The 24,487-nt window shown below is 53.3% G+C and overlaps 1 protein-coding gene across 1 annotated transcript in view; it reads right to left on the reverse strand.

Moving 5' to 3' along the window:
• CELSR3 (cadherin EGF LAG seven-pass G-type receptor 3) overlaps positions 1-24,487 on the reverse strand; it is a 67,572-nt gene that overhangs the window by 32,810 nt on the left and 10,275 nt on the right. The window contains exons 2-5 of the mRNA XM_084634594.1: positions 13,510-14,142; positions 5,073-5,295; positions 4,006-4,121; positions 365-453 (exon numbers count right to left, since the gene is read on the reverse strand). Coding sequence (XP_084490720.1) covers positions 365-453; positions 4,006-4,121; positions 5,073-5,295; positions 13,510-14,142 — 1,061 coding nt within the window. The remainder of the gene's footprint in view (positions 1-364; positions 454-4,005; positions 4,122-5,072; positions 5,296-13,509; positions 14,143-24,487) is intronic.

Here is a 24,487-nt window from a genome sequence, read left to right on the forward strand (position 1 = left end):
CTTGCCTGCATTCCTTCTACTTTCACAAAGATAGAAAAATTAGACCCAGCTCCCGTCGGCGACGAAGCCTATCAGTAGGACAAAGAAGGCGAGAAGATAGGTCTCCTGGCTAGGAGAATCTCAGAACTGGAAAGCTGAATCAAGGCTTGGAAGGCAGGACAGCAGGGACCTCCCTAACGAACTGAGGGCCTCCTGTCCCGAACATCCAGCCTGGACATCCCCAGCCCCTCAGCACTGCTCAACTCCCGCAAAATGTGCCTGCTGGGGAAGCCTGGTCAGTGTTTGCAGCTCACCAATTCCAGACTTGCAGCCAGTGGGACAAACAGGATAATCCCAGGGAGAGAAAACAAGAGGGGGCACGTACCTTGTTGTAGTAGTGGAGCTGCACTGTATGCCATTGCCCATCACTCACACCCCCCGGCAGGTACGGGGTCACCAGGGTGCTCGACTCACCTGCAAAGCACGACACTTTTACAGACTGTAAAACAGACGCGGTCAGGCAGGAGGGAGCAGAGCAGTGACGAGGCTGTGAGTTATGCATCCACAGGGCCACACTCATTCCCTGCAAACAGTCCCCCATGCACCCAAACACCCCCCTGTAGCCAGACAGCCAGCCCCACCCCCCCTCAGACCAGCATTGCTGGAAACACAGGAGGAACAGGGCACTTAACATATATTCCAGCACAGCCTTTGAAGCTGTGAAAGCACAGGTGTGCTGCTACAATGTGCCTCTGGGAACAGATACAACGATTAAGCTCACAGCAGGCAGAGGCCCTGTGACAGACATGGCTCTTAGCCCCAACTAAATAGCGTGATGCACACACACCAACATCCTAGTTGGGAAAATATTTACCCTGATAAAAGAAATGTCCAGTAGTCGACACTTATTGTTTCTCTCCTTTGCAAGTGTAAACTACTCTTGCGAAAGCTGGCGTCACCCCGACAGACCAGCCTCAATTTGGCATAAGAAAGGAGAAAGAGAATAAAGGAGTACAGAGGTATAAGTAGGGGACCTACAGCACCATGACTTTTGAGTGCTTTTCACTGTCTATCTGCTGGTCAGATAAGTGACAGCCTCCCAAGGCTTCTGCAGCTAAGAGGGTCCCTACGCCTTGTCCCGAATTGAGTGACCGATCCTGGCTTGGCACCGCTGGAATCGAGAGATGCAAGGAGGGTAAGAAGCACCCACACCTGATCTCCTATCTTTAGTGTACACATATTTTGAAATAGAGCTCTATACTTTGTTTTCTTTCTTTGGGATTGTGGCTTCAGTTTTGTAACTTGTTTGTGTGTGTAACATCTCTACATTTAAATAAGTAGGCACTAGCAATTTTGTAACCACATGATTAGAATCTAGCTTAATAAATTTTGGTAACCATTTGTGCATAAGCCTGACTTGTTTTCTCTGGTTTACTGTAAAGCAGCCAACACAATTAAAGAACCTCAGCCGTTTTGGCTCTAAAGCCTGGCCATTAGGTGAGAGTACTAAGAGCCTAGCGTTGAGTTGTGCCGCCTCCACGGGGCAAACTCTTGGGGCACCTGTCAGTCAATCCTGGCTGCCCGCTGCGAAGGAGCTCTGAGCTCTAGCAGTTAAAGTCACGGGTGTGGAGAGGCTCTTAGTGCTGCCATTGGGGCACCTGTCAGTCAGTATTGACTGCCCGCTGCAAAGGAGCTCTGAGCTCTAGCAGTTAAAGTCACAGGTGGTTAGGACCTTGGGGCATCCGTCAGCCTAGCCCGGGCTGCCCGCCGTGAAGGGACAGTGCGTCCTAGCGGTTAAAGTCACGGATGGTATAAACGGGCATAGCTGGCACCTCACCAAACATCCTTGGCCGTCGGCTAACACCCCCTCACACACCATGTCATTTTCACATACACACATACACACACACTCCAGAGTAAACACCCACCTGGACCACTAGGAACAACAGAGAATCATAGATTTTCAGGCCAGAAGGGACCCATCTAATCTGATCTCCTGCATGCCATAGGCCACAGGACTTCCCTGAATTAATTCCTGCTTCATGTCCAATAGCTGTGGTTGAACTAGAAAAGATCTTCCAGAAAAACATCCCATCTTGATTTAAACATTTCCAGTGATGGGGAATCCACCTCAACCCTTAGTAAGTTGTTCCAGTGGTTCATTCCCCTCACTGTTAAAAACTTTGCCTTATTTCTAGTCTGAACTTGTCTAGCTTCAGCTTCCAGCCATTAGAGTTTGTTATACCTTGTCTGCTCGATCAAAGAGCCCACTGTTATCACATTTCTGTTCGCCACGTAGGTACTGTTAGACTGTGATCAAGTCACCCCTTAACCTTCTCTTTGTTTAGCGAAATAGATGAATCTCCTTGAGTCTATCACTATAAGGCAGGTTTTCAATCCTTTAATCATTCTCATGGCTCTTCCCTGAACCTTCGCCAATTGGTCAACAAAAGAGGTTATGTTCACTAACCCCCAGTTGTTGGCTAAATGTTTTCAACGTCTCCTCCTAGAAGATGGATCAGAGACAAAAATGTCACCCTGCATGTATCAGTACATAACAGGCTGGGTCACTGCCTCCCTGGTCACAGTGTTGAGTGTTGCTCTTTGATTCACCTGAATTGCAAATGTGTTTGCTTTGGTGTTTCTCCGGCAGGAGCCCGAGCAAAGAAACCAACCTTCACATTAATGTTCTTCCAAACTTTCTCACTGTTGGCCTTCTTCCCACTAAGCGGCCCTCACGAAAAGAGCTGATGCACAGACAGGTCACTCGGAGGCAGTGACATTACAATGAGCTCTCTGTTATTTTTAAGAGAGGAAGGAAGCCCCTGCTACCTAGTGGTGTGAGCTACAGCGAGAGGCTGGCTGGATACTGAAATGAGGAAGGAATGAGCTTGCTCTGCACTCTCAGGCAGCTAAGCCAGAGAGCTAAGGACTCGGCCATTTCAGGAGAGCACTAGTGAGCAGATGAACAGCATCAAGGGAGCTGGGCCTGAGAGGATAGATAATGACACCACAGGAAGGGGCTGGTGATGCCTGCCCAGATCCCCGCAGGATGCAAGCAGGTAGAAAAGATATGTCTGAACAGACCTGAAGCACAGTCACCCAGAGCAGAGGCAAAAGAGGAGCCTAGCAGCCCAGCTGACCTCCCATCCCCTGTTCGTACAGACCCCTGTCTGCACACGACTGACACTCGCAGCCCATCATACATCTAACCCCATCAAGCTTCCCTGGCATTTTTCTACCGCTAAGATCTAAGCAGCACTAGAGCTGCTGCACTTGCATTTCCACTGGGAGAGCGGCCTGCCTGCAGCTGAGGTCACCATCCGGAGACTATTACAGCCACACAGGTGAGAGCCGTTTCCTTTGGTAATTGTACATTAGCTGATTTGCAGCTGATTGGCTTTGCTGAGCTTGAATTGCTTGTGAAGTGTTTTACTGCGCCTGCTGAAACCCATGAAAGGGAATGTGGTTGGGTATCTTGGCATGCAGGGTGCTGAGCTGGCTTTAAACCACTGCTCAGAAATTAGGGCTTCTGGACCATATGTTATTTTGTCTATGTTAGGCATCAATTTTAATGTAGAGCACGTTTTCCTTCTCATGGAGCTGAGCCCTTTATCCGGAGAGCACAGCAGCAAAAATGGGCGTTCACGGGCCTTCAGATTTCATCTGATTGGAATGTAAGTGATCTTTAGCTCTCTAAACATCTATGTGTGCGCACACACCCCCCCCACGGCCTTCAACGGCAATGACAGGTGCACATACACCCCCCTCCACTGTCTTCAATGGCGATAACACACACACACCCCCACTCCTATGCAGGCATACACACTCACATCCCCAGTGTATGCTCCTACACACACACACAATTCTACGCAAACACACACACCTCTGTGCTCACACCTCTGATGGATGCCACACAAACACACAAACGGGTGTGCGCGCCCACTCTCAGAGCCAGACCCCTGTGCACACACCCCCTCTCTTCCACGCTCACACACGCGCTGAGAGGCTCTCGTGCACACGCACCTGTGGAGTATTTCAGCTGGACCTGCCCATCAACGATTTCCACGGCCAGGAAGTCGTGCTTCTCATTCAGGCGCCCATTGTAGAGCAAGAGGCCGCTGCGCTCCAGCGTGGCGAACCTGACACAGAGAGCAGAGCACAGATCCTGAGTGTTGGCGCATGGGAGTGCGGAGGGAACAGTGCCCCTTAGAGAGTCACAAGGAATTAACCGATCCAGCCGTTCCACCCCCTTTCAGCGGGAACCAGGGACAATACTTTCCAGAGTGCATTTACCCACAGCAATGTGCATTTACTCCGCAGCGGTCAGTGATTTGCAGGAAGACCTGGACACCAGTACAAAAGCACATTCTGGTCGGTGGTTCCAAGTGGTGAATGAACTCCCTGCTAGAAGAGCTCTATACTCACACCAGAACACACACCTGAGGAGGAGGTGTAAGCTCAGCATCTTTTCCCTGGGGCACCCTCCAGAGGAAGGGCAGGCTGGGGACAACAGTAGACGGTATTCCAGGGCGAAATGCCCCCTCGAGCAGAATGGGAAATCACAGCAACAGCTGGCACATCTGTTACTCCAGTTAAACTCCTTGATTAAGAGCACTGAGAGGCCCTCTGGTGAGAGAGAGCCTGCCAGGGCCCCATGCAGCTCTACCAGCAGGGCTCCAAAGAGGAGTGGGGGTGTGTGTGAGAGGGGGTGCTGAGTGCAATATCTGGAGAGAGTGTTTCCCTGCAAATCCCAGGAGTGAAGGGTTTACAGAGGGCAATGGAAGTATTTCATAGGCCCCGCGGCTGGGCAGGACCAAGGCATTTCAGTGGGGAGGGCTCTGGGCACTTCAGCAATTCACTGGACGGGTGGGCCCAGGGCCCAGCCCATAGTTGGTGGGCCCTAGGCACTTCACAGGGGCCTCTGGATAAATTGACACCCACCCCACCCCGGGGCCCTGTGCTTCGGCAGGGCCCTGGGCTGGGAGAGTCCTGGGCTAGGTGGGTCCCAGATGCTTTGGCAGAGCCCTGGGCACCCACGCCAACCCCCTCGAGGGGAAGTACACTCACGTAGAAGGAAGAGCAGGACTTACGAGAGGGAAAGGGTGAGGTGGAACCTCTGGCGCAACCCACGGAACATGATGAAGGACTTGGGGGGGAAGGAGCGCGTGGAGACTTCACAGTAGGGCTTCTCAAAGCCCCCGGAGGGGCACTGGCATTGGAAGCCGCCATCCGCAGAGTTGGTGCAGGTGCCGCCATTCCTGCACACGCCAGGGAGGCAGCGCCCCGAGCGGCTGTCCACCTCGCAGTTGTCACCTGTTGGGGAAGAGAATGGAACAAGGGGCTCAGGACACAACCAGGCTCCCAGCATTGCCCATCCAGACTGTGGCTCCCAGCAGTACGGGACGGAAGTCACTGCCCCCAAGTTGTCTGGACAGGAACCAGCCAGGCTGGAGGCCAGCTGAACAGGTCTCCCTTCCCCATAGCTGCACGAGCATGTGACAGCAGCCCATTGCCACCCCAGTTCCATTCCCCAAGCACCAGGCCCCACGGTGGGCCTGGGCTTGGGCACTTTGCCCTTCCCAGGTCCTGTAAAGAATCCCCCTAGCATGAGAGCTGGCCAAATATCCTCCCTGACTGTGAGTCACACAACATTGGGTCCATCAGCCTTGGTGCAGTTCCCTGCTCCCCAGTGCTGGCCAGTCCTGCCCTGATGCACTGAGAGACCGTGTGTGTGAGACACGCTGCCTGTGGCTCCAGGACAGACATGCCCCAAGGACGGCCAGGGCACTCTGGGTGGGCAGGATTTACCTGCCCCTTAGGGCTGTAACTCTGCCCCCTGCGGGAATATGATGGACTTGCAGCTCTGTCTGTTCTTGCTCCTTAGTGGAGGGGCATAATTCACATACCAGGGCGAAACCTAAAGGTCGCCACGTGTCCAGGAGGCACCATCGCAGTGGTGCCCAGCTCCATCACCTTGAGGCTGAGTGTTTCCCATTGCTAGGCCTGAGGCAGCTGGGCACAGCTGTGGGTGCAAGGTGCACAGGCGGAGCTCTGCAGGAGGATTCCCGCCGAGCTAAGAGAGCTCCCTCCAGATCTCAGCAGAGGCACAAGGCAGGTCTTTGCTCCTCACCCTGGCCTCAGGGCTCAGCTGTCACCCAAAGCCTCGTCCCTAAGGAAGAGATGTTTCCCAGCCCTGCCTGCTGCCTTCAGTCCCCGGAGAGGCTTTCCTGCCCCAGATCCAGCACAGCCCAGAGAACAGTGCCACAGCGAGGTCAGGACAGTGTGGGCAGCAGAGCCTGCAGGCAGCTGCTCCCCAGTTGCACAAGGCTGTCCCTCACCCTTCCTAATCGCCACAGGGGTGAGCCTCTCACCTCCCAGAGCTCTGGCTCTCCAGCCCAATGGGATCACGGAGGTTGCAGGGGGGGTCCCTTTGGGGTTTCAGTCCTTCCACCCCTGAGCTGAAATACATCTGCCTTCTGGGCTGCCAATACTGCTGCCAATGCTAGTTGTAACCCCATAGGCTAGGAGAGGGGAACAGCCTGGAGTGGGATGTGTACTGCTCACCAACGACCCACCTCCCAGCAGCCCTGACAGATGAATCTCCAGACAGTGCCTCCCAGCTCCTGCTTGCATCTGGCCCCCTCGCCCTCAACTGCAGAGGGCCTCTCATAAATCCTCCCTTCTTCCTCTTGTGGGACGGACCTGGTGCCTGGCTGAGACAGGTCAGAGGGTTCCTCCTATGATGAGCCCAGACCCAAGTCATAACCCCCTAACGCAGAGAGTCTCAGGGACTGTGACACAGTGAACTGGGCCCCATATGTGCCTCACTCCACAGAGTTCATTCAGTGCAAGCACTTCCCTTTGGAGCACGAGTGCAGGGAGTTGACCTGATCCCTGCAGGCACCTGACCCCACTGCACACCTGGCCAGGCTTCGCTGGTGGTTGGACCCAGCAAATCTGATCTTACCCCCTAGTTGGAAGCCACTAGAGATCCTCTCTGCTCCGGGTGAGATGGGCACTTACGGCCTGGAGATTCCCAAAGCTTTTCCCACATCAAAGCCCCTGCTACCACAGGGTCCTACATCCTGGCACTAAGCACTAACAGGTTAGTCTATTGCATAGCAAAAAGGTCCAAGCAGATGGAAATGCTTTGTAAAAGCCAGTAAAACACTGCAAAGGCCTTTCACTCTGCTGCAGCACTCCTCCAGAGCCCAGAGCTCACAGCTATAAGTGAAATGAGTTTGCTGTCCTCAGCCTAGTCCATAAAGGATGTTTGTCCACAGTCCAGAAGCTACCAGGGGTCTCTGCTTGGAGAAGAGTGGGCCTGGATAAAAGGGAGGTTGCAGGTCAGAAGTGAGGGACATCGGCAGGGCTAGGTCGAGTCCCAAGAATGTAATGGGGGGAGGCTGCAGGTCTGGGCTGCGATACATGAGTAGAGCTTTGCTGGGACCAGAATTAGAGTATCAGGGATGTCGCAGGTGTGGACCGAGTTTCATTGGCTGCATAGTGTGCAGGCCCACAACTGGAGCAGAATGGGGTAGTTCAGGCCAGAACTGAGGCGTTGCAAGGAAAGACAGGAACAGCAGGGGAACAAATTGACACAGTCAGATTTTGCTGGCACTGACTGAAGCCATCCCATTTCCTTATTTCAATCTGTTGCTTTGGCTGTGGTGTGAGGAGTAAAGGGCACACATTACTGCTCCCATGAAGGGACTAGCAAGGAGATGAAATGGGGTTAGTGCCCCGGAGTAACAGAACCTGGGTTATCCACAGGGAACCCAATCCACAGCCAGGAAACCAGGTAACAGGACCTGGCTTTAGTCCATTAGCCTAATGGACTGGGGTATTCATTATAAGCCACCAATGTAAATGCCATCAGATTAACTTTTTGACAGCAGGCCCAGTAGAAAGGCCAGGGACTGCATACACTCTGGAGAGTGAACTCCTCTCTGTCTTTAGAGGGAACCTCCTTTGGCTTGGAACACTGGATTGGGGCAGCAATCCTGCATTGGTTGGGGAGAAAGGTTGCATGACCTAACGGGTCTTTTCCCATCTCTGCTTCCTGTGCTGTATGTTGAGGTCTGTCGTGCATACGCTGTTAGACAAGCAAGGTGGGTAAGGTAACGTATTTTATTGGACCAACTTGTGTTGCTGAGAGAGACAAGCTTTTGCACTTACACAAAGCTCGAGAGCTTGTCTCTCTCACCAACAGAAGTCAGACCAATAAAAGATATTACCTCACCTACCTTATCTCCAATACCCACAGCTACAACAGCGAATGCACTGTCATCATTTGCCTGCATGGCCACGGGGTGGCGCTGCCTGCCACTCAAGGCCATGGCTGGAACTTCAGCAGGGCCCTAAGGTCACACTTGCGCCATCATTCAGCAAGCTGAACTCTTTGCCATGGTCACTGAGGTAGGAAATGTCAGTTCCACTAGGGTTTCTCTCTGTTACCCGTGGCTGCGGAGAGGGAATGGAGAACCACAGGATCCCAGGGTTAGAAGGGACGAGTCCCTCTCTATTTCAATACTCATTAGCTCCCGGAGCATACGGGCTTTATGGCATGGCTGAGAACACCTTCAAACTCGTAATTACTGGGGCTCTTACTGCACACGTAGCCCTGTAGACCGGAGTTCACAAGCTTGCTCGGGTCACCAATGCAAAGAGTCCTGCTCTCTCAGCCTAACTGCATACGAAAACCAGCTCACAATTCTGACAGAACTGGAAGTCTCTGCCCAAGGGAGGCTGGAAGGGGCCCCTGCTGCACGAGGGGGCTGGATCTGTGGGTCAGTACTGTGAGGCATCAGCAGAGCCATATGGGGAGAGCCGAGGGCTGGACTAGTAGGGGATGAGGTGCATCAGCCGAGCAGTAGTGGGATGCTTCAGTAGCTCTTGCCCACCCTTTCCTGGCAGTACTCAGCGCTCCAGTCCCTCGGTTTCACATGCACTCGTTTCATCAGTTCCACTCAGAAGAAACCCTCATGGCCGTGCCCTGCAGCATTGCTAGTGGAGCATCTCACCGGCACGCAGTATAACATAGCTAATGGAGGAAGCTGGGTCTCCTTTCCTCAACAGGAAACTTCTTTCTCAGTGTCATAGAATATCAGGGTTGGAAGGGACCTCAGGAGGTCACCTAGTCCAACCCCCTGCTCAAAGCAGGACCAATCCCCAATTTTTGCCCCAAATCCCTAAATGGCCCCCTCAAGGATTGAACTTACAACCCTGGGTTTAGCAGGCCAATGCTCAAACCACTGAGCTAGCCCTCCGGACCCTGGGATGGCGAAGGTTGACAGGCTCCCTTTGTCCGTAGGGAAAACACCCTGTAATCCCCAGAGTGCTGCCCTAGGACAGCTCCAGCGAAGGTCTCTGAATATGTTGGCCCACACCTCCAAAGATATTTAGGCTTTTCACTTCCACTGACGTCAGTGGGAGTTCGGACCCTAACCGCGTGGGAGGAGCTGGGCCTGTGACCCTACTGGTGCAGGGTGCCAGGTTGGAGAGCACCAGCTTTATCTACCCACCGAGTGGGCATAGGCCAGGCAGTGGTAGGGCAGGCTTCCCTCCCATGCTGCCCTGCCTGTGTGCCTCAGCCCTGCCCTGGAGGGACTCTGTCCCCAAGAGGTGAGGAGTTTACTCTCCATGGCCTCTCTGGTATGAGCTTCCCCACAGGGGGTGATTAGCACTGACCCGTGTGATCCTGCAGGAACCAGACTGGCACCGCACACTCAATTCACATTGGCCATGGCCACAATTACAGCTACGGCTGGCCTGGAACCTGATGGAGCTGGTGGCCTGCAGGTGAAAGGCCCTGTCTCTTTCCTCCAGCCCCTGGAACAGCCAGGCCCAATGACCTGAGCCCCCCTTGGAAGGGGAGCACTGGACGCGGAAGGTACTATGTCTAGTGCCCCGCCCCCAAGCCAGCCACCGCCCCTTTCAGCCGGGTTATATTTGTAATGACGCCACACCACACAGTATCTGGAAACGTCTGTCCCTGCACTGTGCCTCCGCTCAGGACGAACCTCACAGCCTTTCCAGAGGGGTGGAGCCAGACACCACATGCCCCTTGGGAATCCCCACATCCTGGTATCTGCAGTCTAAGCCCCCACAGCTGCAAACTGCAAACCGGGTCGGAGCCCTCTTCAGCACCCCGCTGCGAGGACGGGGGATTCCCACACACACCTGCCCTGCCTGCTGTAGGTTTGCAGCATCAGCCCCCTGTTCTCTCTTCCCCCGCCCTGTGTTTCCCTTCTACCACAGATCAAGGCTGATCCATGCAGCTATCAAAGGGGGAGTTCCTGTCACTTTAAATCTGGGAACAGGCAGCCATGCACCCAAGGGAACCAGAGACATTTTTCATTGTCTCTGAAATGAAAGCACCCTCCCTCCCTTTGATGGGATCAGTAATGTATTCCTCTGAGCCGGCACTGTGGGAGGAGGGGGGTTGGAAGGAAGGAAGCAGCAGCCATGTTTTATTCATCCCAACTGGAGGGCTGGGAAGTCCTCACTCTCCTCCCCTCTTCCTCAAGTGGTCACAGGTTCCAGAGCTCCTCAGAGCCCAGGGCTTGCAGTCCTGGACTCTCTACTCTCCCCTCTTGGTCTGTCTCTCCTCTGTGGTATCTACTACACTGGCCCTTCCCCCACACAACAGCAAGTGTCCCCCACACCCACCCAGGGCTGCCTCTGGAGTACTGCCCCATACCTGTCTCATCTTCAGGGAACTCAGGTGCAACAGCTATTCACTTCCCTCCCAACACTAGCCCACCCTCTTTGTGCTGAAGGAGCACAACCAGGGCCATCCCCAGAATGCGTTTCTGGGTGCTGACGTTCAGCCTAGGATTAGCCTGGGCCCATCGCACAGGCCTCCCCTGGTGACACATATCGGCACAAATCAAACAGCCCTCGAATGGGATAGGGCTACATCATATTGGCGACATGCTGTGGGGCAAGCAGCCTGATTCTAGTGAGCACAGAAACCCAGGGCCACCCCAGCATCCTTCCCAGTGCACAGCGATCCAGGAGAGTCCCCAACTCATTACTCCGAGGGAATCAGCATGCAGGGAGCTAGGTCATTGGGGTCATTAAAGCTCACAGGGTCAGGACAAGAGCAAACCAATGTGGGGAGCACAGAGCCCAGTGGAAGGCCCAGGTCCTGGAAAGACCTGGAGGGACTCCTATCCAGATGGGTGTGTAACCAGGCTGGAGACACGCTCCTGCGAAGGAAAGGGAGAGAGCAATGGGCCATGGACAGCCCATGAGAACCCTGTGCTTGAGGGAGAAGGAACAGAGCTAGGAGTAGGAGGGGGCGAGTCCTGGGCACTGGCCTGGCCCTGCTCACATCCAAAGGCCCAATCTGCAACAGTTTCTGGCTGCTGCACACACCCAGGCAGGGCAATGCACTCTGTGTGCACACAGGTGCTGGCTGGCCCAGGCTACCGGCCAGGCCCTCCCAGCAGGCTGACACTCCCTCTCCCTACTCGCCGGCTGAGCTATGCTTGCCCATGGCAATCAGCCCTGACAAGGCTTTGACCAGCCCAGGGGATAATGCTCAGAGCTGGGCTCAGGTGACAGAGCAGGCGATAGGGGTTGGGAAATGAGGTGATAAGGGCCATGGAAGCACTTAGACAAGCAGACGGACAGAGAGAACCTGGGACGGAGGGTGAGGGGGAAGCTGCCTCTTCCCATTTTGTCTCCTTGGGGCTTCCAGAGCCGAGCAGGGAACCACCCGGCACTAGGTCCTGTTACCTGCCCGGCTGTTTGTGGGGGATGGGGAGATGGCGGGAAGTGACAGAGAAACGAGCTCATTAACCCCTCTGCTAATGTCTGTTCACACTTTAAATGCTGGGGGTTAATTACTATTGACTTTGCTTATCTCACCAGTAACCACAATGCAGGAGTTGCTCACAACCCTGCCATCTGCTACCCCCCATCCCCCACAGCAATTCTTCCCAGCTGAGGGGAGCCACAGGCCTGGGAGCCAGCCAATGAGATCCTCACTCCACCAGCAGCCACAGGCTCCCTTTCCACTTCTCCATGCAGCAAGCACAGGGCTAGTTTAGGAGGCCAACACCTCTGCTAGTCCAGTCCTTGCACCTCTTCCCATGTCCCTCAGTCCTGACCAAAAACACCCCTGTCTACTGCAGTCCTAGTATCCCCACACAGCTCTGCAAGGCCCCTCACTCCTGACCTGCAGCACCTCCACTCTTCCAGACCTGGCCCAGCCCACCACAGCTCTGCCAGTGCTCCCCAGTCCCGGTCACACTCCTGCAGTGCGAGCTGTTCCTCATGCTCCTGGGGGCTGGCACTGGGGTACAGATTCAGTACTGGGGTACAGATTTCAGCCCAGCAGCCTCTACACCCTTATTAGAATCTCCTTCCCTGATGGACAGCACAACTCAACCTCTCCATTCCTTCCCAAGCAGCAGGGGTGCTGGCAGTTCTGGAGTGATGCTCGGTCTCCACATTTCCCCCTGTGGAATATGCCATGCACCAGCCAGCCTTACTTCCCCTCCTAAGAATGACTCCCTCCCTGCCCTCCCACCTGCTGGGGGAAGGGACCCAAATGCACTGAGTGGCTCTGCCAGATGCTGATAAACTGACTGGCTGGGGGGATGCGCCGGAAGCTGAGCGATAGATCTGGGCATCTCTGCCAGCAGCACTGTGTGACCGTCACAGGCTGGAGCCCCCTTCACAAGTGTCCCGACTGCTGCCTCGTGCACCCTGCAGCAATGGCTCAGAGGAGCAGGCTCCTCAGCAGTTTGATTTCCCCAAGTGAAATGAAACTTTCTGACTTGTCAGGGACAAGAGGCTGCTGAGGATGGAAAGCTCCAGCCACTGCAGAGCTGAGGGTGGATTCCATGTGTGGGAGGCACCTGAGTGTCATGTCTGCCAGCCTGGAACATCTGTGGCATTGCAGCCATGAGCAACTGGGAGGATGAGCAGAAACAGCTGCCTCTTTCCTCCCCATCCCATGGACATTCCCCAGCCCCTGGGAAAGCGATTGAGAGAAGAGGAGAGAGTCCCCTCTCCATGAGGTAACCCTGAAATCCCCACTTCCTGACATACCAGGCTAGGACAAGGCATTTTGCTTTAGTCAAAGGGTTTCAGCCTTGTTACAAACAGCTCCATAGAGCTGGGAGCTCCCTTGGCATTGATTCTCTTGTCAGGGCTGGTGCCAGGCATAGGGCCACAGCATTTTGTACCTAGTGCCTCCCCTCCTGGTTAAACCAGCAAAACACAAGCCAGGGGACATTTACAGACTCAAAGCAGCAGAATCCACTAAGTCTGCAGCACTAGCAGCTGATTCCTCAGGAGCGAGGGGGATGGGAAGGACCCAGGAGACTGCTTTACAGAGCGAAGAACCAGGATTACTGCTGCTGGAAAGGTGTGTGGCAAAGACTGGTCAGAAAGCAGGACTCTTTATCCTGGGATAGCAGAGACCCTCTTCCCCACTGATGGCCAGGCCTGGCAGAGCCCTGCCCACAACACAGCGTTGCCCCTCCACCTCAGCAGGGATCAAGCACTTACCTGTGAAGTGCTGGTGGCAGATGCAGGTGTAGCCACCCTCCCTGCGGGTGCAGATGCCCCCGTTATGGCAGGGGTTGGAGTAGCACAGGTTGATCTCGGTTTCACAGTAGTCCCCAGTGAAGCCCTGGGGGCAGCGGCAGCGCAAGCCTGTGATGGGGTGGATGGGCCGGAAGAGGGTGGATGGGGAGGCGATGAAGGGGGCCGAGCTGTCAAACTTGAGCACGGAGATGCACTTCATGTAGTTCTGGCATGGCTCCCGCAGGCAGACGTTGTCATCGAAGGGCAGCACCTCCAGCATGGAGACGGAGGTCAGAGTCATGCGCTTCATGTACAACTGCTCCTGAAGCTCCTCCGAGCTGAAGAAGTGGCCACCCCGGGGAGCCAGCGCTGAGAAGCTGACGTTCAGCACCGAGCCACCCACATCCGTGTCGTTCTGGATGTTGAAGATGAAGACATCCTCCTTGGGTGTGGCCAACACAGTGGCCACGCCCTCCAGGAAGCTGGTGAGCAGCGGCGAGAGGAAGCGTTCCTGCCACATGTTCTCCAGCCGCACTGTGATGCTGTTGGCTAGCATGTCCTCTGTGATGATGATGACACGCAGGACGCACTGGGCTGTCACGCTGTGGATCCCATCTGCAGAAGAGACAAGGGAAACATTAGAGCACGGCAACAGTTTGACTGGTTCATGAGGGCATGAGTGGGATAGAGCTCCGAGTAGGGCCCTACCAAATTCACAGTCATGAAAAATACGTCATGGACTGTGAAATCTGGTCTCCCCCATGAAATCTGGTCTTTTGTGTGCTTTTACCCTATACTATACAGATTTCATGGGGGGAGACCAGCGTTTCTCAAATTGGGGGTCCTGACCTAAAAGGGAGTCGCAGGGGGATCACAAAGTTATTTTAGGGGGGTTGCAGTATTGCTACCCTTACTTCTGCACTGCCCTCAGAGCTGGGCAGCCAGAGGGCGGCAACTGTTGGCCGGGTGCACAGCTCTGAAGGCAGCAGCGCAGAAGTAAGGGTGGCAATACCATACCACAAAAGCGGCAAAGAGTCCTGTGGCACCTTATAGACTAACAGACGTATTGGTTCATGAGCTTTCGTGAGTGAATGCCCACTTCATCGGATGACATGCATCCGACAAAGTGGGCATTCACCCATGAAAGCTTATGCTCCAATACATCTGTTAGTCTATAAGGTGCCACAGGACTCTTTGCCGCTTTTACAGATCCAGACTAACACCGCTACCCCTCTGACACTTAATACCATACCATGTCACCCTTACTTCTGCACTGCTGCTGCTGGTGGCTCTGTCTTCAGAGCTGGGCTCCGGGCCAGCAGCTGACGTTCTCCAGCTGCCCAGCTCTCAAGGCAGAGCCGCCAGCAGCAGCAGCAGCGCAGAAGTAAGGATAGTAGGACTGCAACCCCCCTCCCACCCCCAACTCCTTTTTGGGTCAGGACCCCTACAATTATAACACAGTGAGATTTCAGATTTAAATAGCTGAAATAATGAAATTTGTGATTTTTAAAATCCTATGACCGTGACATTGACCGAAATGGACCAAGAATTTGGTAGGGCCCTATCCACGAGTACCCAGGGCTCCACAGATCCCACTCCAAGCTTGGCCTAAACCCCATGGCCAGGCCTAATTTCTGTGGCTACTCCAGCACACAGAGAGAAGTCTCTGCAACAACTTTTGATACATTGAATAGTGGAGGGTGTCACTGTGTTCAGTGTGAACAACCCACTTAGCACAGCCCTTCCCACACTGGTATTTAACTGGATATTTTTCAGAGTAACAGCCGTGTTAGTCTGTATTCGCAAAAAGAAAAGGAGTACTTGTGGCACCTTAGAGACTAACCAATTTATTTGAGCATGAGCTTTCGTGAGCTACAGCTCACTTCATCGGATGCATGCCGTGGATATTGATTATCCTGTTTGTTACACTACCTCTGCATGTACAATTCCCAGTGTGCCACCGACCGGTGTACTAACAACACACCACAACCACCACAGAAGCTGTCAGAGGGAAGCTGAGTCTCTGGCAGTTGAGTAGGGCAGCGTGGGTTGCGGCCTCAGGATGTTACTTTTCAAATGATTGACAGTAAAATAGTCAGCAATGGTGCCATTTAAACTGTCATAATTAAGTTTGAGAATTAATTCTCCACTGAGAGTCAGAGGGCACTTCCACTACAGAGTTATTGTTTCAGGCACTCTGCAGACTCAGGCAGACATTCCTGCACTGATTACGTTCAGGTCACATTTGGAAGGCTTCCCTTGCTACCATGAGGGCTAGATTTTTTTCTTTTTTAAATGATAGCTGAGATTCTGGAGCATGATTCTGTGCCACCACTTAATATATGGAATCAAAGAATACATGAGGCCCATATATATATGTCACAGAGTCCCTGGGCGATGCTGTGGAACTGCTCCCCATGAAGCCAGTCAGGACTCTGGGGCAGTCTCCTTTCTGTGAGCAGCCTGTCTTCAGAACACACAGCTCACACAGCTTCCACCTTCCTGGGTCTGACCTCGGAGCATTCAGCATCCTCTGCCCCTCCGTGTGCTTCCCACAGCGAGTGCACCCAGGCGGGCTCCTGGGGAAGCCAGAGGGTCCTGCACCCCAACTTCGCAGTCAGACGTGACTCTCAGCCAGCCAGTAAAACAGAGGTTTATTAGACGACAGGAACATGGTCTAAAACAGAGCTTGCAGGTGCAGAGAACAGGACCCCTCAGCTGGGTCCATTTTGGGGGGCAGTGAGCCAGACAACCACATCTGCACTTCACTCCATGTCCCAGCCAGCCCCAAATGGAAAACTCCCTCCATCCCCTTCTCCCCTGGGCTTTGTTCCTTTCCTGGGCCAGGAGGTCACCTGATTCCTTTGTTCTCCAACCCTTTAGCTCTCACCTTGCAGGGGGAAGGGCCCAGGCCATCAGTTGCCAGGAAACAGGGTGTCGGCCATTCTCTGTGTCCAGACCCCTGCACACACCTGCCCTCTAGGGCTCTGCAGTGATCATACACCCTTACCCCACCACCTAGATACTTAAGAACTGCCTGGGGGAAACTGAGGCACCCCCACACTATTCAGAGGAAACATTAAGAACAGTCCCGCTTCGTCACAATATAAACAAAGTATGCACCAGAGGCAACCTGAACGCATGCCTGCTGTGCTCAGCACACACTGGACCTGGGCAGAGTCTGCCACTAAGCTTCTGTTTGATTTGGATGTTTGCACACTTGGGAGCAAATTGGGTGCTCAGAAAAGTGAGCAAGCAATAGTGCTGGCTAGCCATGGGCACAGCTGGGGGAGGGTCTGAGGACTAAGCAAGCACTGGGGTGGCAGGAGCTAAGAGCAGATAACAGGGTTTCAATGTGTTTTGGCTACTAGTATTCTGACAATTAATTCTGTCTGCTTTTCCCTCTCCCCTTCCCTCCCCATCCCCTTCCTCTCTTCTGGGTCTCAAAGGCTCTATGCCTGTCTCACTGCTTCCTTCCTCCTCCTCTTCATCTGCTCCCCATCTCACTCTGCTCTTCCTTCCTTCCCCAACTTGAATTGTTTTATTCTCTTTTATCTTTATCTTTCTTGCAAACAAACTCCAGCCCCTGGGATCCTGTTCCATGCACAGTTCTGTGCACATCCATGGACCATGCTGAGCTGGCTGCCCCTTCCCCCTGGGGTCCAGGCTACTAGCAGCTAACACTCAGCATCCGCATGACTTCAGATTCAGAGCCATCAGCTCACCAAATGCTCAGGGGCAAGCCTGCCTCCTCTGGAATGACAGTAGAGAGGGACCCTTCCTCTAAGCCGCAGATCTCAGTGAGCTACGTGCAGTCAAGGCAATGGGCTGCATGGGACTCCCTTCAAAGGCCAGCAGGGATGGTGTGGAGTCTCCCTGGCAGTGAGAGACTGTCCCCCTCCACCCCCCAGGGCCTGCCTGCATGGCAATGCAGACAGGAGAACATAAGGCCACAAGGCAGGCTCTTACTGTTACTACTCCATTGTTATTAACTGGTTTCTACAGGGCATTTCAAAGCTTCAACTATTTCACAGAATTCAATTCATGTGGGGATCACTTTCCACACACTGTACATTCTGAGCTGGCTGCCTCTTCCCCCTGGTGCCCAGGCTGCTCCTGGCAGCCGACACAGAGCTTCCCTCGACTTTAGACTCGGCATCACTCCACTTTCCCTACCACTAAAACACACCTAGCTTTGGGTGGAATGCAGCAGCACTTCCCAGCAACACGACACAAGAGTTTAGCACAGGAAGGGCTTAGAACTTAGGTACTATGGTGATGAGTGGGAAGGTAGGTAGATAGGGCCAAGTTAGGGTTTAGCCATAGAATAGAAGAATATAATTACCCAGTTGGGGTTTTGTCAGGACAATGAGACTAACACCCTGAATCTTGCAAAAATGCCATGGGTTCTTTATTCATCAGGAGCGCCCTGGGCTATAGTTTTCCATCCTGCTAACTACCCTACCCTGTATTAAGCCTGCTGGTCCCTAGTATGGCTGTTTTTAACCTTCCCTGATCTAACTAGGGAAAAGTAGGTTTCTGTTATGTCTACACTAGCACTTTTGTCAGTACAATTGCTATTGCTCGGGGGTGTGAAAAAACACCCCTCTGAGTGACATAAGTGCCACCAACAGAAATGCTCTCCCCTCCGACATAGCTACCGCCGCTCGTTGGGGGTGGTTTAATGATGTCGATTAGTGGCTTTGTCAGGAAATATTCCAATGCCCCATTTGATCACAAGTCCAGCCCACTCACACCCCACACCCAACGAGGGGGCCCATCCCTTTCCTCCTTCAAATTTTTTCCTGGAAGATGCTTCTTCCCACAACCCCTGCTCCCTTCAGGCCCCGCTCATTAGTGACGTCAGCTGAGTTACACTGTGGATGAATCTGACCCTTCTTCTCTTCATGAGTAACCCCCCACATCTTCCTGCCCCTTGTGCATTTTTCTCTTCTTGAGCCAGGAAGCTCTTCAGGGCAGGGCATGTGCTCTGCTGATGCTCAGCGAGGCAGTGGGGAAATTTACAATGCTATAGGAATGTTTTATAATAATCATAGGAAAACTTGCAATTCACCATCAAATGGAACAATCCGTCTTCAGACTTACTAGACAACGGCCCTGGTGCCATTTGGCATTTACGCTACACACGTACAAGGTGCTATTCCTCACTTGCCTCCTCCCTGGGCGGCTGTGGTTTGACCTTCTCCTCTGGGCAGCGACAAGCTGCATGCGGGTATCAGATTCAGCACCATATGCAACACAGATTCTGGGAAACTCCGGATTTAAAAACAAACCTTCTTCAGCAACAAGACTGGCCCGGGTGAGCCAATATTCACACCAGCGTCAGTGTTTAGAACGGCTGCAGCAACTCATGCCAAAGCAGCACCTCGCTGGACCAGGGGAGGTGACTTGCACCTGAAACCAAGCTCAGCCACCCTGCCTCCAACCCCAATATCCCTTAAAAGTGCTAACACAGGAAGAGGGCTGGGAAACGGATGGAGCTGGTCCCCTATAGCCACACAAAAGGCCTGAAGGCTTCAGAACCAGTGTCCTTCCCTCTGATCTCCTCCCTTTCCGCTTCCTGAGCCAGTGTGATCATCTCTGCAAAGCACCACTTGAAAGAGCCTTGATCGGTTTCCTGAAAGGGGCATTACTCTTCCCCTGTCTGCTGCAGAAAGATTGGGCCTGGCGTCTGACAGGAAAATGGATCCCCAGGAATGGCCTCGCACATTCCCTTTCACAGGAACACAGGGCATCTTTAATCCACACTATTGTTAACATTTTTGTGCCAAGTTCAAGGAATATCTTGAGGCTCGGGACTCAGCACACACAAGGGAGGAGAGCTCTGATTTATGATATAGCTTAGGGTTCAAAGGGAACATTTATCTCAGCAGGAAAAGCGAAGACATGCGAGTGGATTTATGGGGCTGTGCCCCTGTGACTAGGACAACTTACATGGTCTGGGAGGGAACCCCACCTTCTGCAACTGCTTCCCCTCCTCCCACTCACCCTGCTGTGGACCACCAGGGAACTCCTGCAGCACTGGGGAGCCCCACGCACTGTCAGTCCCTTTTCTTAACCTTCCTTCCATGCCCTGGAGAGCCCCTACAGCAACTGGGGGGGCACGTTCTGATAGTGCCTTTGGACCCTTCAGAGGAGCTAAATCAGCAATGGGCACCTGCAGGCCAATATCCTAAACTCGAGAAGCTGCAGGTCCCTCAGGACACTCCTCTGAAGGTCCCTCTTCCAAGAGTTACCATTTGCGGAGGGTGTTAGTATATTGGTGCCTAGCAAATGCTAGAGCCCAGATAGAGGGGGACACAGAACCATCCCAGAACTGATGCAAACGGACTCAGGGCTCTGGGAGGGCTCTGGGTGGTCTTGCTGGAATGCCCCCCCTTCCCCCCCAAGCAATGACATCCTTATCAATCCCCCAGCTGTGCTAAGACGACATAGACTATGCATCAGTGACTCTCCTTGGAGGTTTCAGTGTTGCTGGCACGATGATCTGCCTGAGCTCACACAAACAGCAGCCTCCTAGACCTGCCCATCAACCCAATTCTGCCAGGCCTCACGGCCCTGTCTTCTACAGTGCACTGATGCATTCAAGCTGAACTCACAGCAGCCTGTTCCCCAGACTGGTGCAGCCACCCGCCCTGCTTTTTCCCGGATACTCCCGATTCCCAGGGGATGCTGCTGTTTGCAGCATCATTAGATTGTGCCCCAAAAGGATTGTGGCCCAGCCCAACAACCTCAGCTCCCCTCACCACACACAATCACACAGCTGAGATGCAGGGACTTTCTCCTGCACAGCCAACCTGCTAGAGACACAGGACTCAGTTTCTCTGCACACAGCTTCCTGCTGTGTCACTACCCCTAGAGCTGTGGCAGGGCCTGGAGGAGAGGGGAGCTCTACCTTTTCCCTGAGGGCTCCTTCCTAGCCTTTCCCTCTTCTGTATCCCATGCACAATAGTAGGGCCTGTGATAGCAGCAGTCCCAGGACAAAGTGATTGTGATGGAATGGTTCTCTCCAGCAAAAGAGCTTCCGGAGAATAAGAAGCCAAGTCATTACGCTCTGGCCCATACATCTCCGCCCTCTTTGTGCTTTAATTTATACACCTTTCATATTTTTTCCTGCAGCTGAAAACTGAAAGATGAGTTCGCAGCTACTCTGCCTATCTATAACCCATGCTGCCTGCTCCTCTCGGCTATAACAAAGCACCTCTGGATCCTCAACCAGTGTAACTGCTCCATTTGCAGGACACCACACCAAAGGCGAGATGCGGCCCGCATGCAACAGTCAGAATGTCTTCTACCATTTCCAAGGGGGGAGCTGCCTTAATTACTAGTGTAAGTGCACAGAGCTTTTTAACTCACATTAATAATCTCTTTTCCACCCTCCAAATGCTCCTGCTCAGCGAAGCATCATTGTGTTCTCAGTGGAAGGTTTGGGGGGGACCCAAAAGGCCTTCTGGTCTCCCCCACATTGTTCATGTCATGGCCTTGTGAAAGGGAGAGCCAGGGTCACGGGCAGTTCTTGGTGCAGACAGAGCCATTGTATCCTAGGGACAGCACAGCAGGAAGATATTGTCAGCACCTCGCTCTGTGTCTGTGCTGCCAGGCCTGGCGAATAGGAGATAATTGCATTTGCTATCTCCTGCAGCACTGACATAACCTGGGCTTCCATGCATTACATACAACCAATGGGCATTGTTGCTGGGATGCGCAAGAGGGCTGACACTCCACTAGACAGCTGCAGTCAGATCTCACAAGTGAAATGAGTTTGGGGGACTCAGTCCAATCCCTGTTAAAGGCTCCAAATCATGGAGCCCAGCACAATCTGTCACAAATGGCCACATCGGAGGTTGAGGTTGTAGGTTTGTCGGCAGCACTGGGAGCTGCAAACCCTCCTGAGCTCTAACTGGAAGCTCAGTCTCAGGAGATGAAGGGCCAACGTATCTAAGTACCAAGCTCCCCATTTCACTGCAACACTTCTCCAGCCCCCACCAGGCCCACTCTGCCTCTGAGCTGCCTGTGCAACTTGTCTGTATTGTTTCGCTCTCTCCAGGGCTGCTGCGCCGAGACACCAGCTCTTTAATTTCCTCAGCCCCGTTTGAAGTTCAGCACTTGGGAGGATTTAAAGATTGAAATTTCTCCCTTTTCTCTCTCGCTCTCAAAGGTGACTGCTTTTCTGCAACCCTGAAAATTCCGGTGGAAGCCTCCCCCACAGACGTCAGCACTGGAGATAAGATTCAAACAGGGCTGAGAAAGACGGGGTAATGGGGTGGTGGGGGGAGAAGCACCATAGCAATCACCTAGGAGCTAATCTCCTGGTGCATGGCTTGGGGGCTTGCTTTTCATTTTAAATCCAACTCGTTACATTTCATGTGGAATTGAGGCAGAAAATCTCCCCTGAATTCTCCTTGTGAAGCCCCCACTGCTGACTCCATCTGACGCAGAGGAGGTGGCGGTGGGGATAATGGAGGGAACCATCGCCACCTGCCCAGTATGAATAGAGGTTAACACAGGCTGGCGTAGGCCAGAAAACAACTCGGGCTCCAACCACTACCAATAGGATGCTTTCTACCTGCTTAGGTCTCAGGGAGAGAGGCAACGTGATCTAACCAAGAGCCCCTCCATTTGGGTGTCCTGAATGTGTGCTCTCCTCCTGCTTGTTGGGTGGACTTGGAATCCCAGACAAGAATGCGGTGACAAGAAGTTGTCAGAATTGGATGGCTGTTTGGTGGCCCCTGGGTGAAATGGATTTGGGGACTGGTGGACAGGTTTCTGAGTCACAAAGGCCACATCTGTCAGAGAAATCAAAGACTGGCTAGGCCTTGGAGCATAAACTCTGCTTTGATCGTTACAGGGCGTCTCTCTGTTGGCAGAAGGTGGTGGGTGGGAAGCCTCCCCCACCGCTGTTTTGCTCTGTAGGAGAGAGGCCTTCAGTCCACAGGACCATCAGTCTAGCTTGGAAATCTAGACCTCAGAAGTTAGAGGAATGGTCAAGGGCTGTGAAACACCCAAATGCCAGCTCTTCCTCTCCGTTGGGGTAACTGAGCACCACCCACTCTACAGTGAGTGAGTCTTTTCATACCAGACCCTAAAAGCTGAGCTCCCGTTCGTCCTGTACGGACAAGACAGATCCCTGGGAACTTTCAGAAGAACTGAAATTTGCCCCATTCCTCTTCCCTGCAGGTGCTGGATGTTGACTGCTTCCTCCCCACCCCAAAGGTGGTGGTCGTGCCATTTCAGGGGTACTTAGGGTAGTGAGGTGGTGAGGCACTCTAGCAGGCTGCCTTCTCTGCCCTTTAGACCACCACAAACAGGCTGCATGCTTTTGAGTTTATAGACCCCAGTGCTTTTCATTAGGTTCCCTCCACCAGTAGAGCCCTGTGCAACAACATACAATTAGAAGTACATGTCCTCTCAGTCCACCCTGGGGAGAGGGAGGGCAAGATCATACCCTGCTGCATTCCCTTACCCATCCTTCCTGTGCTTTAACTGTTCCCAGCTGACAGGCTGATTGCTCTCATTAGCTCATCAGCCTGCTGCCTAATTAAGTCATTGAGCACCCAGCCTCCCCAATTAAATCCATTCCCTGAGGGAAGTAGCTAGTATGTTGGCTTAGGGGACATCTATGCTGGAAAAAAACACCGTGCAGCCGTGAGTCTCAGAACCCAGGGCAACTAACTCAGGCTCCTAGGGCTCATGGTCTAGCAGGGTAGGCATTCATGCTCATGCTGGGGCCTGGGCTCTGGAACCTGGCGAGGGGGAGGGTCTCAGAGTCTGGGTTCCAGCCTGAGTGGGAATGTCTACATTGCTGCTTTTAGCCCTGTAGCACAAGCCCAAGTCCATTGACCTGGGCTCCAAGACTTGCTGCCACAGGGTTATTTTGCAGTGTAGCCATACCCTCGGTTCTAGGCTCCTAGCACTCTGTCACAGGCACGTGGGGATGCATGGTGCCAGGCAGAGAGGAAATGTTAAATGGGATTTTTTACAAGCCCTAGATATGAAGGTCTCCAAATAAACAGCAGCCCTTTGGCCCTTTCTGCTCAGCTTCGTCAATCAGCTTTTCAGGGAGGTTGTTGCTCTAGCACTGATTTTGAAATCCCCTATAGTACCCTTGTCAGAATCAGGAGGGGCTGGGGTCCCAGCATGGCAGCCTCTTTGTCCACGTGAGAAGGAGGTTGTTAGGACCTTGCATTGCAGCCCACTGTCTGGAGGAAGGGAGGGGATTTGAGACTGTGTACTGCAGGCCCCTTGCCTCCTCTTTCCTTGTCCATTTTCTTTTCCAGTAATTGCAAATACAATGTGTGTGTTTGGTTGGTTCCGTCCCAGTTGGCTCCCACCCATAGACAGAGGAGCACCCTTCACTATGCGCACATAGTGTTCAGTGCCAATCAATAGGCAGGGGGCGTGTACCTGATTTATGGCTGTTAGAGCTTAGCTGAGGAGGGTCTGAGTTCTGGGTCAGACAAGAGAATGACTGGCAGCAGAACCTCTGAGCAGTGAGAAGGTGACATGCTGGACTGGAGGCAGGGGGCTGGGTGTCTTGGCTTTGGCCTCGTCTGCCCTGAGGCTGGGAAGCACAATTAGCACCTGTCTAGAGAAGCCTTTGGATGAAGGAAACAAGCTCTCCATCCCCATTCAGATGCTGCTGGCTAGACTTGGGATATGCCCCTCATCCCCACTGCCCTGTATTTGAGCCCTGAACTGCTGCCTTCAGGCTATGGTGAGTAGGAGGCAGAGAGACATGGGAAGGGAGAGGCAACAAAAGTCACTGTAGCTGCATCAGCACTCCCAGGCAGAAAGAGCCTAAGGAGGGAGAAACAAGGGGCTTCTGCCCACCCCCCAAGTATGCTGCTTGGGCCCCCTTCCATCACTCTACACCTGATGCCCACAGATCTCTGCACCCCCCTCAAGCCTTCACTGCCTCTTAAATAATGCTCATGTGCTC

The sequence above is a fragment of the Lepidochelys olivacea genome, assembly GCF_965140295.1.
Source record: "Lepidochelys olivacea isolate rLepOli2 genome assembly, chromosome: 7".
Taxonomy (NCBI): domain Eukaryota; kingdom Metazoa; phylum Chordata; order Testudines; family Cheloniidae; genus Lepidochelys; species Lepidochelys olivacea.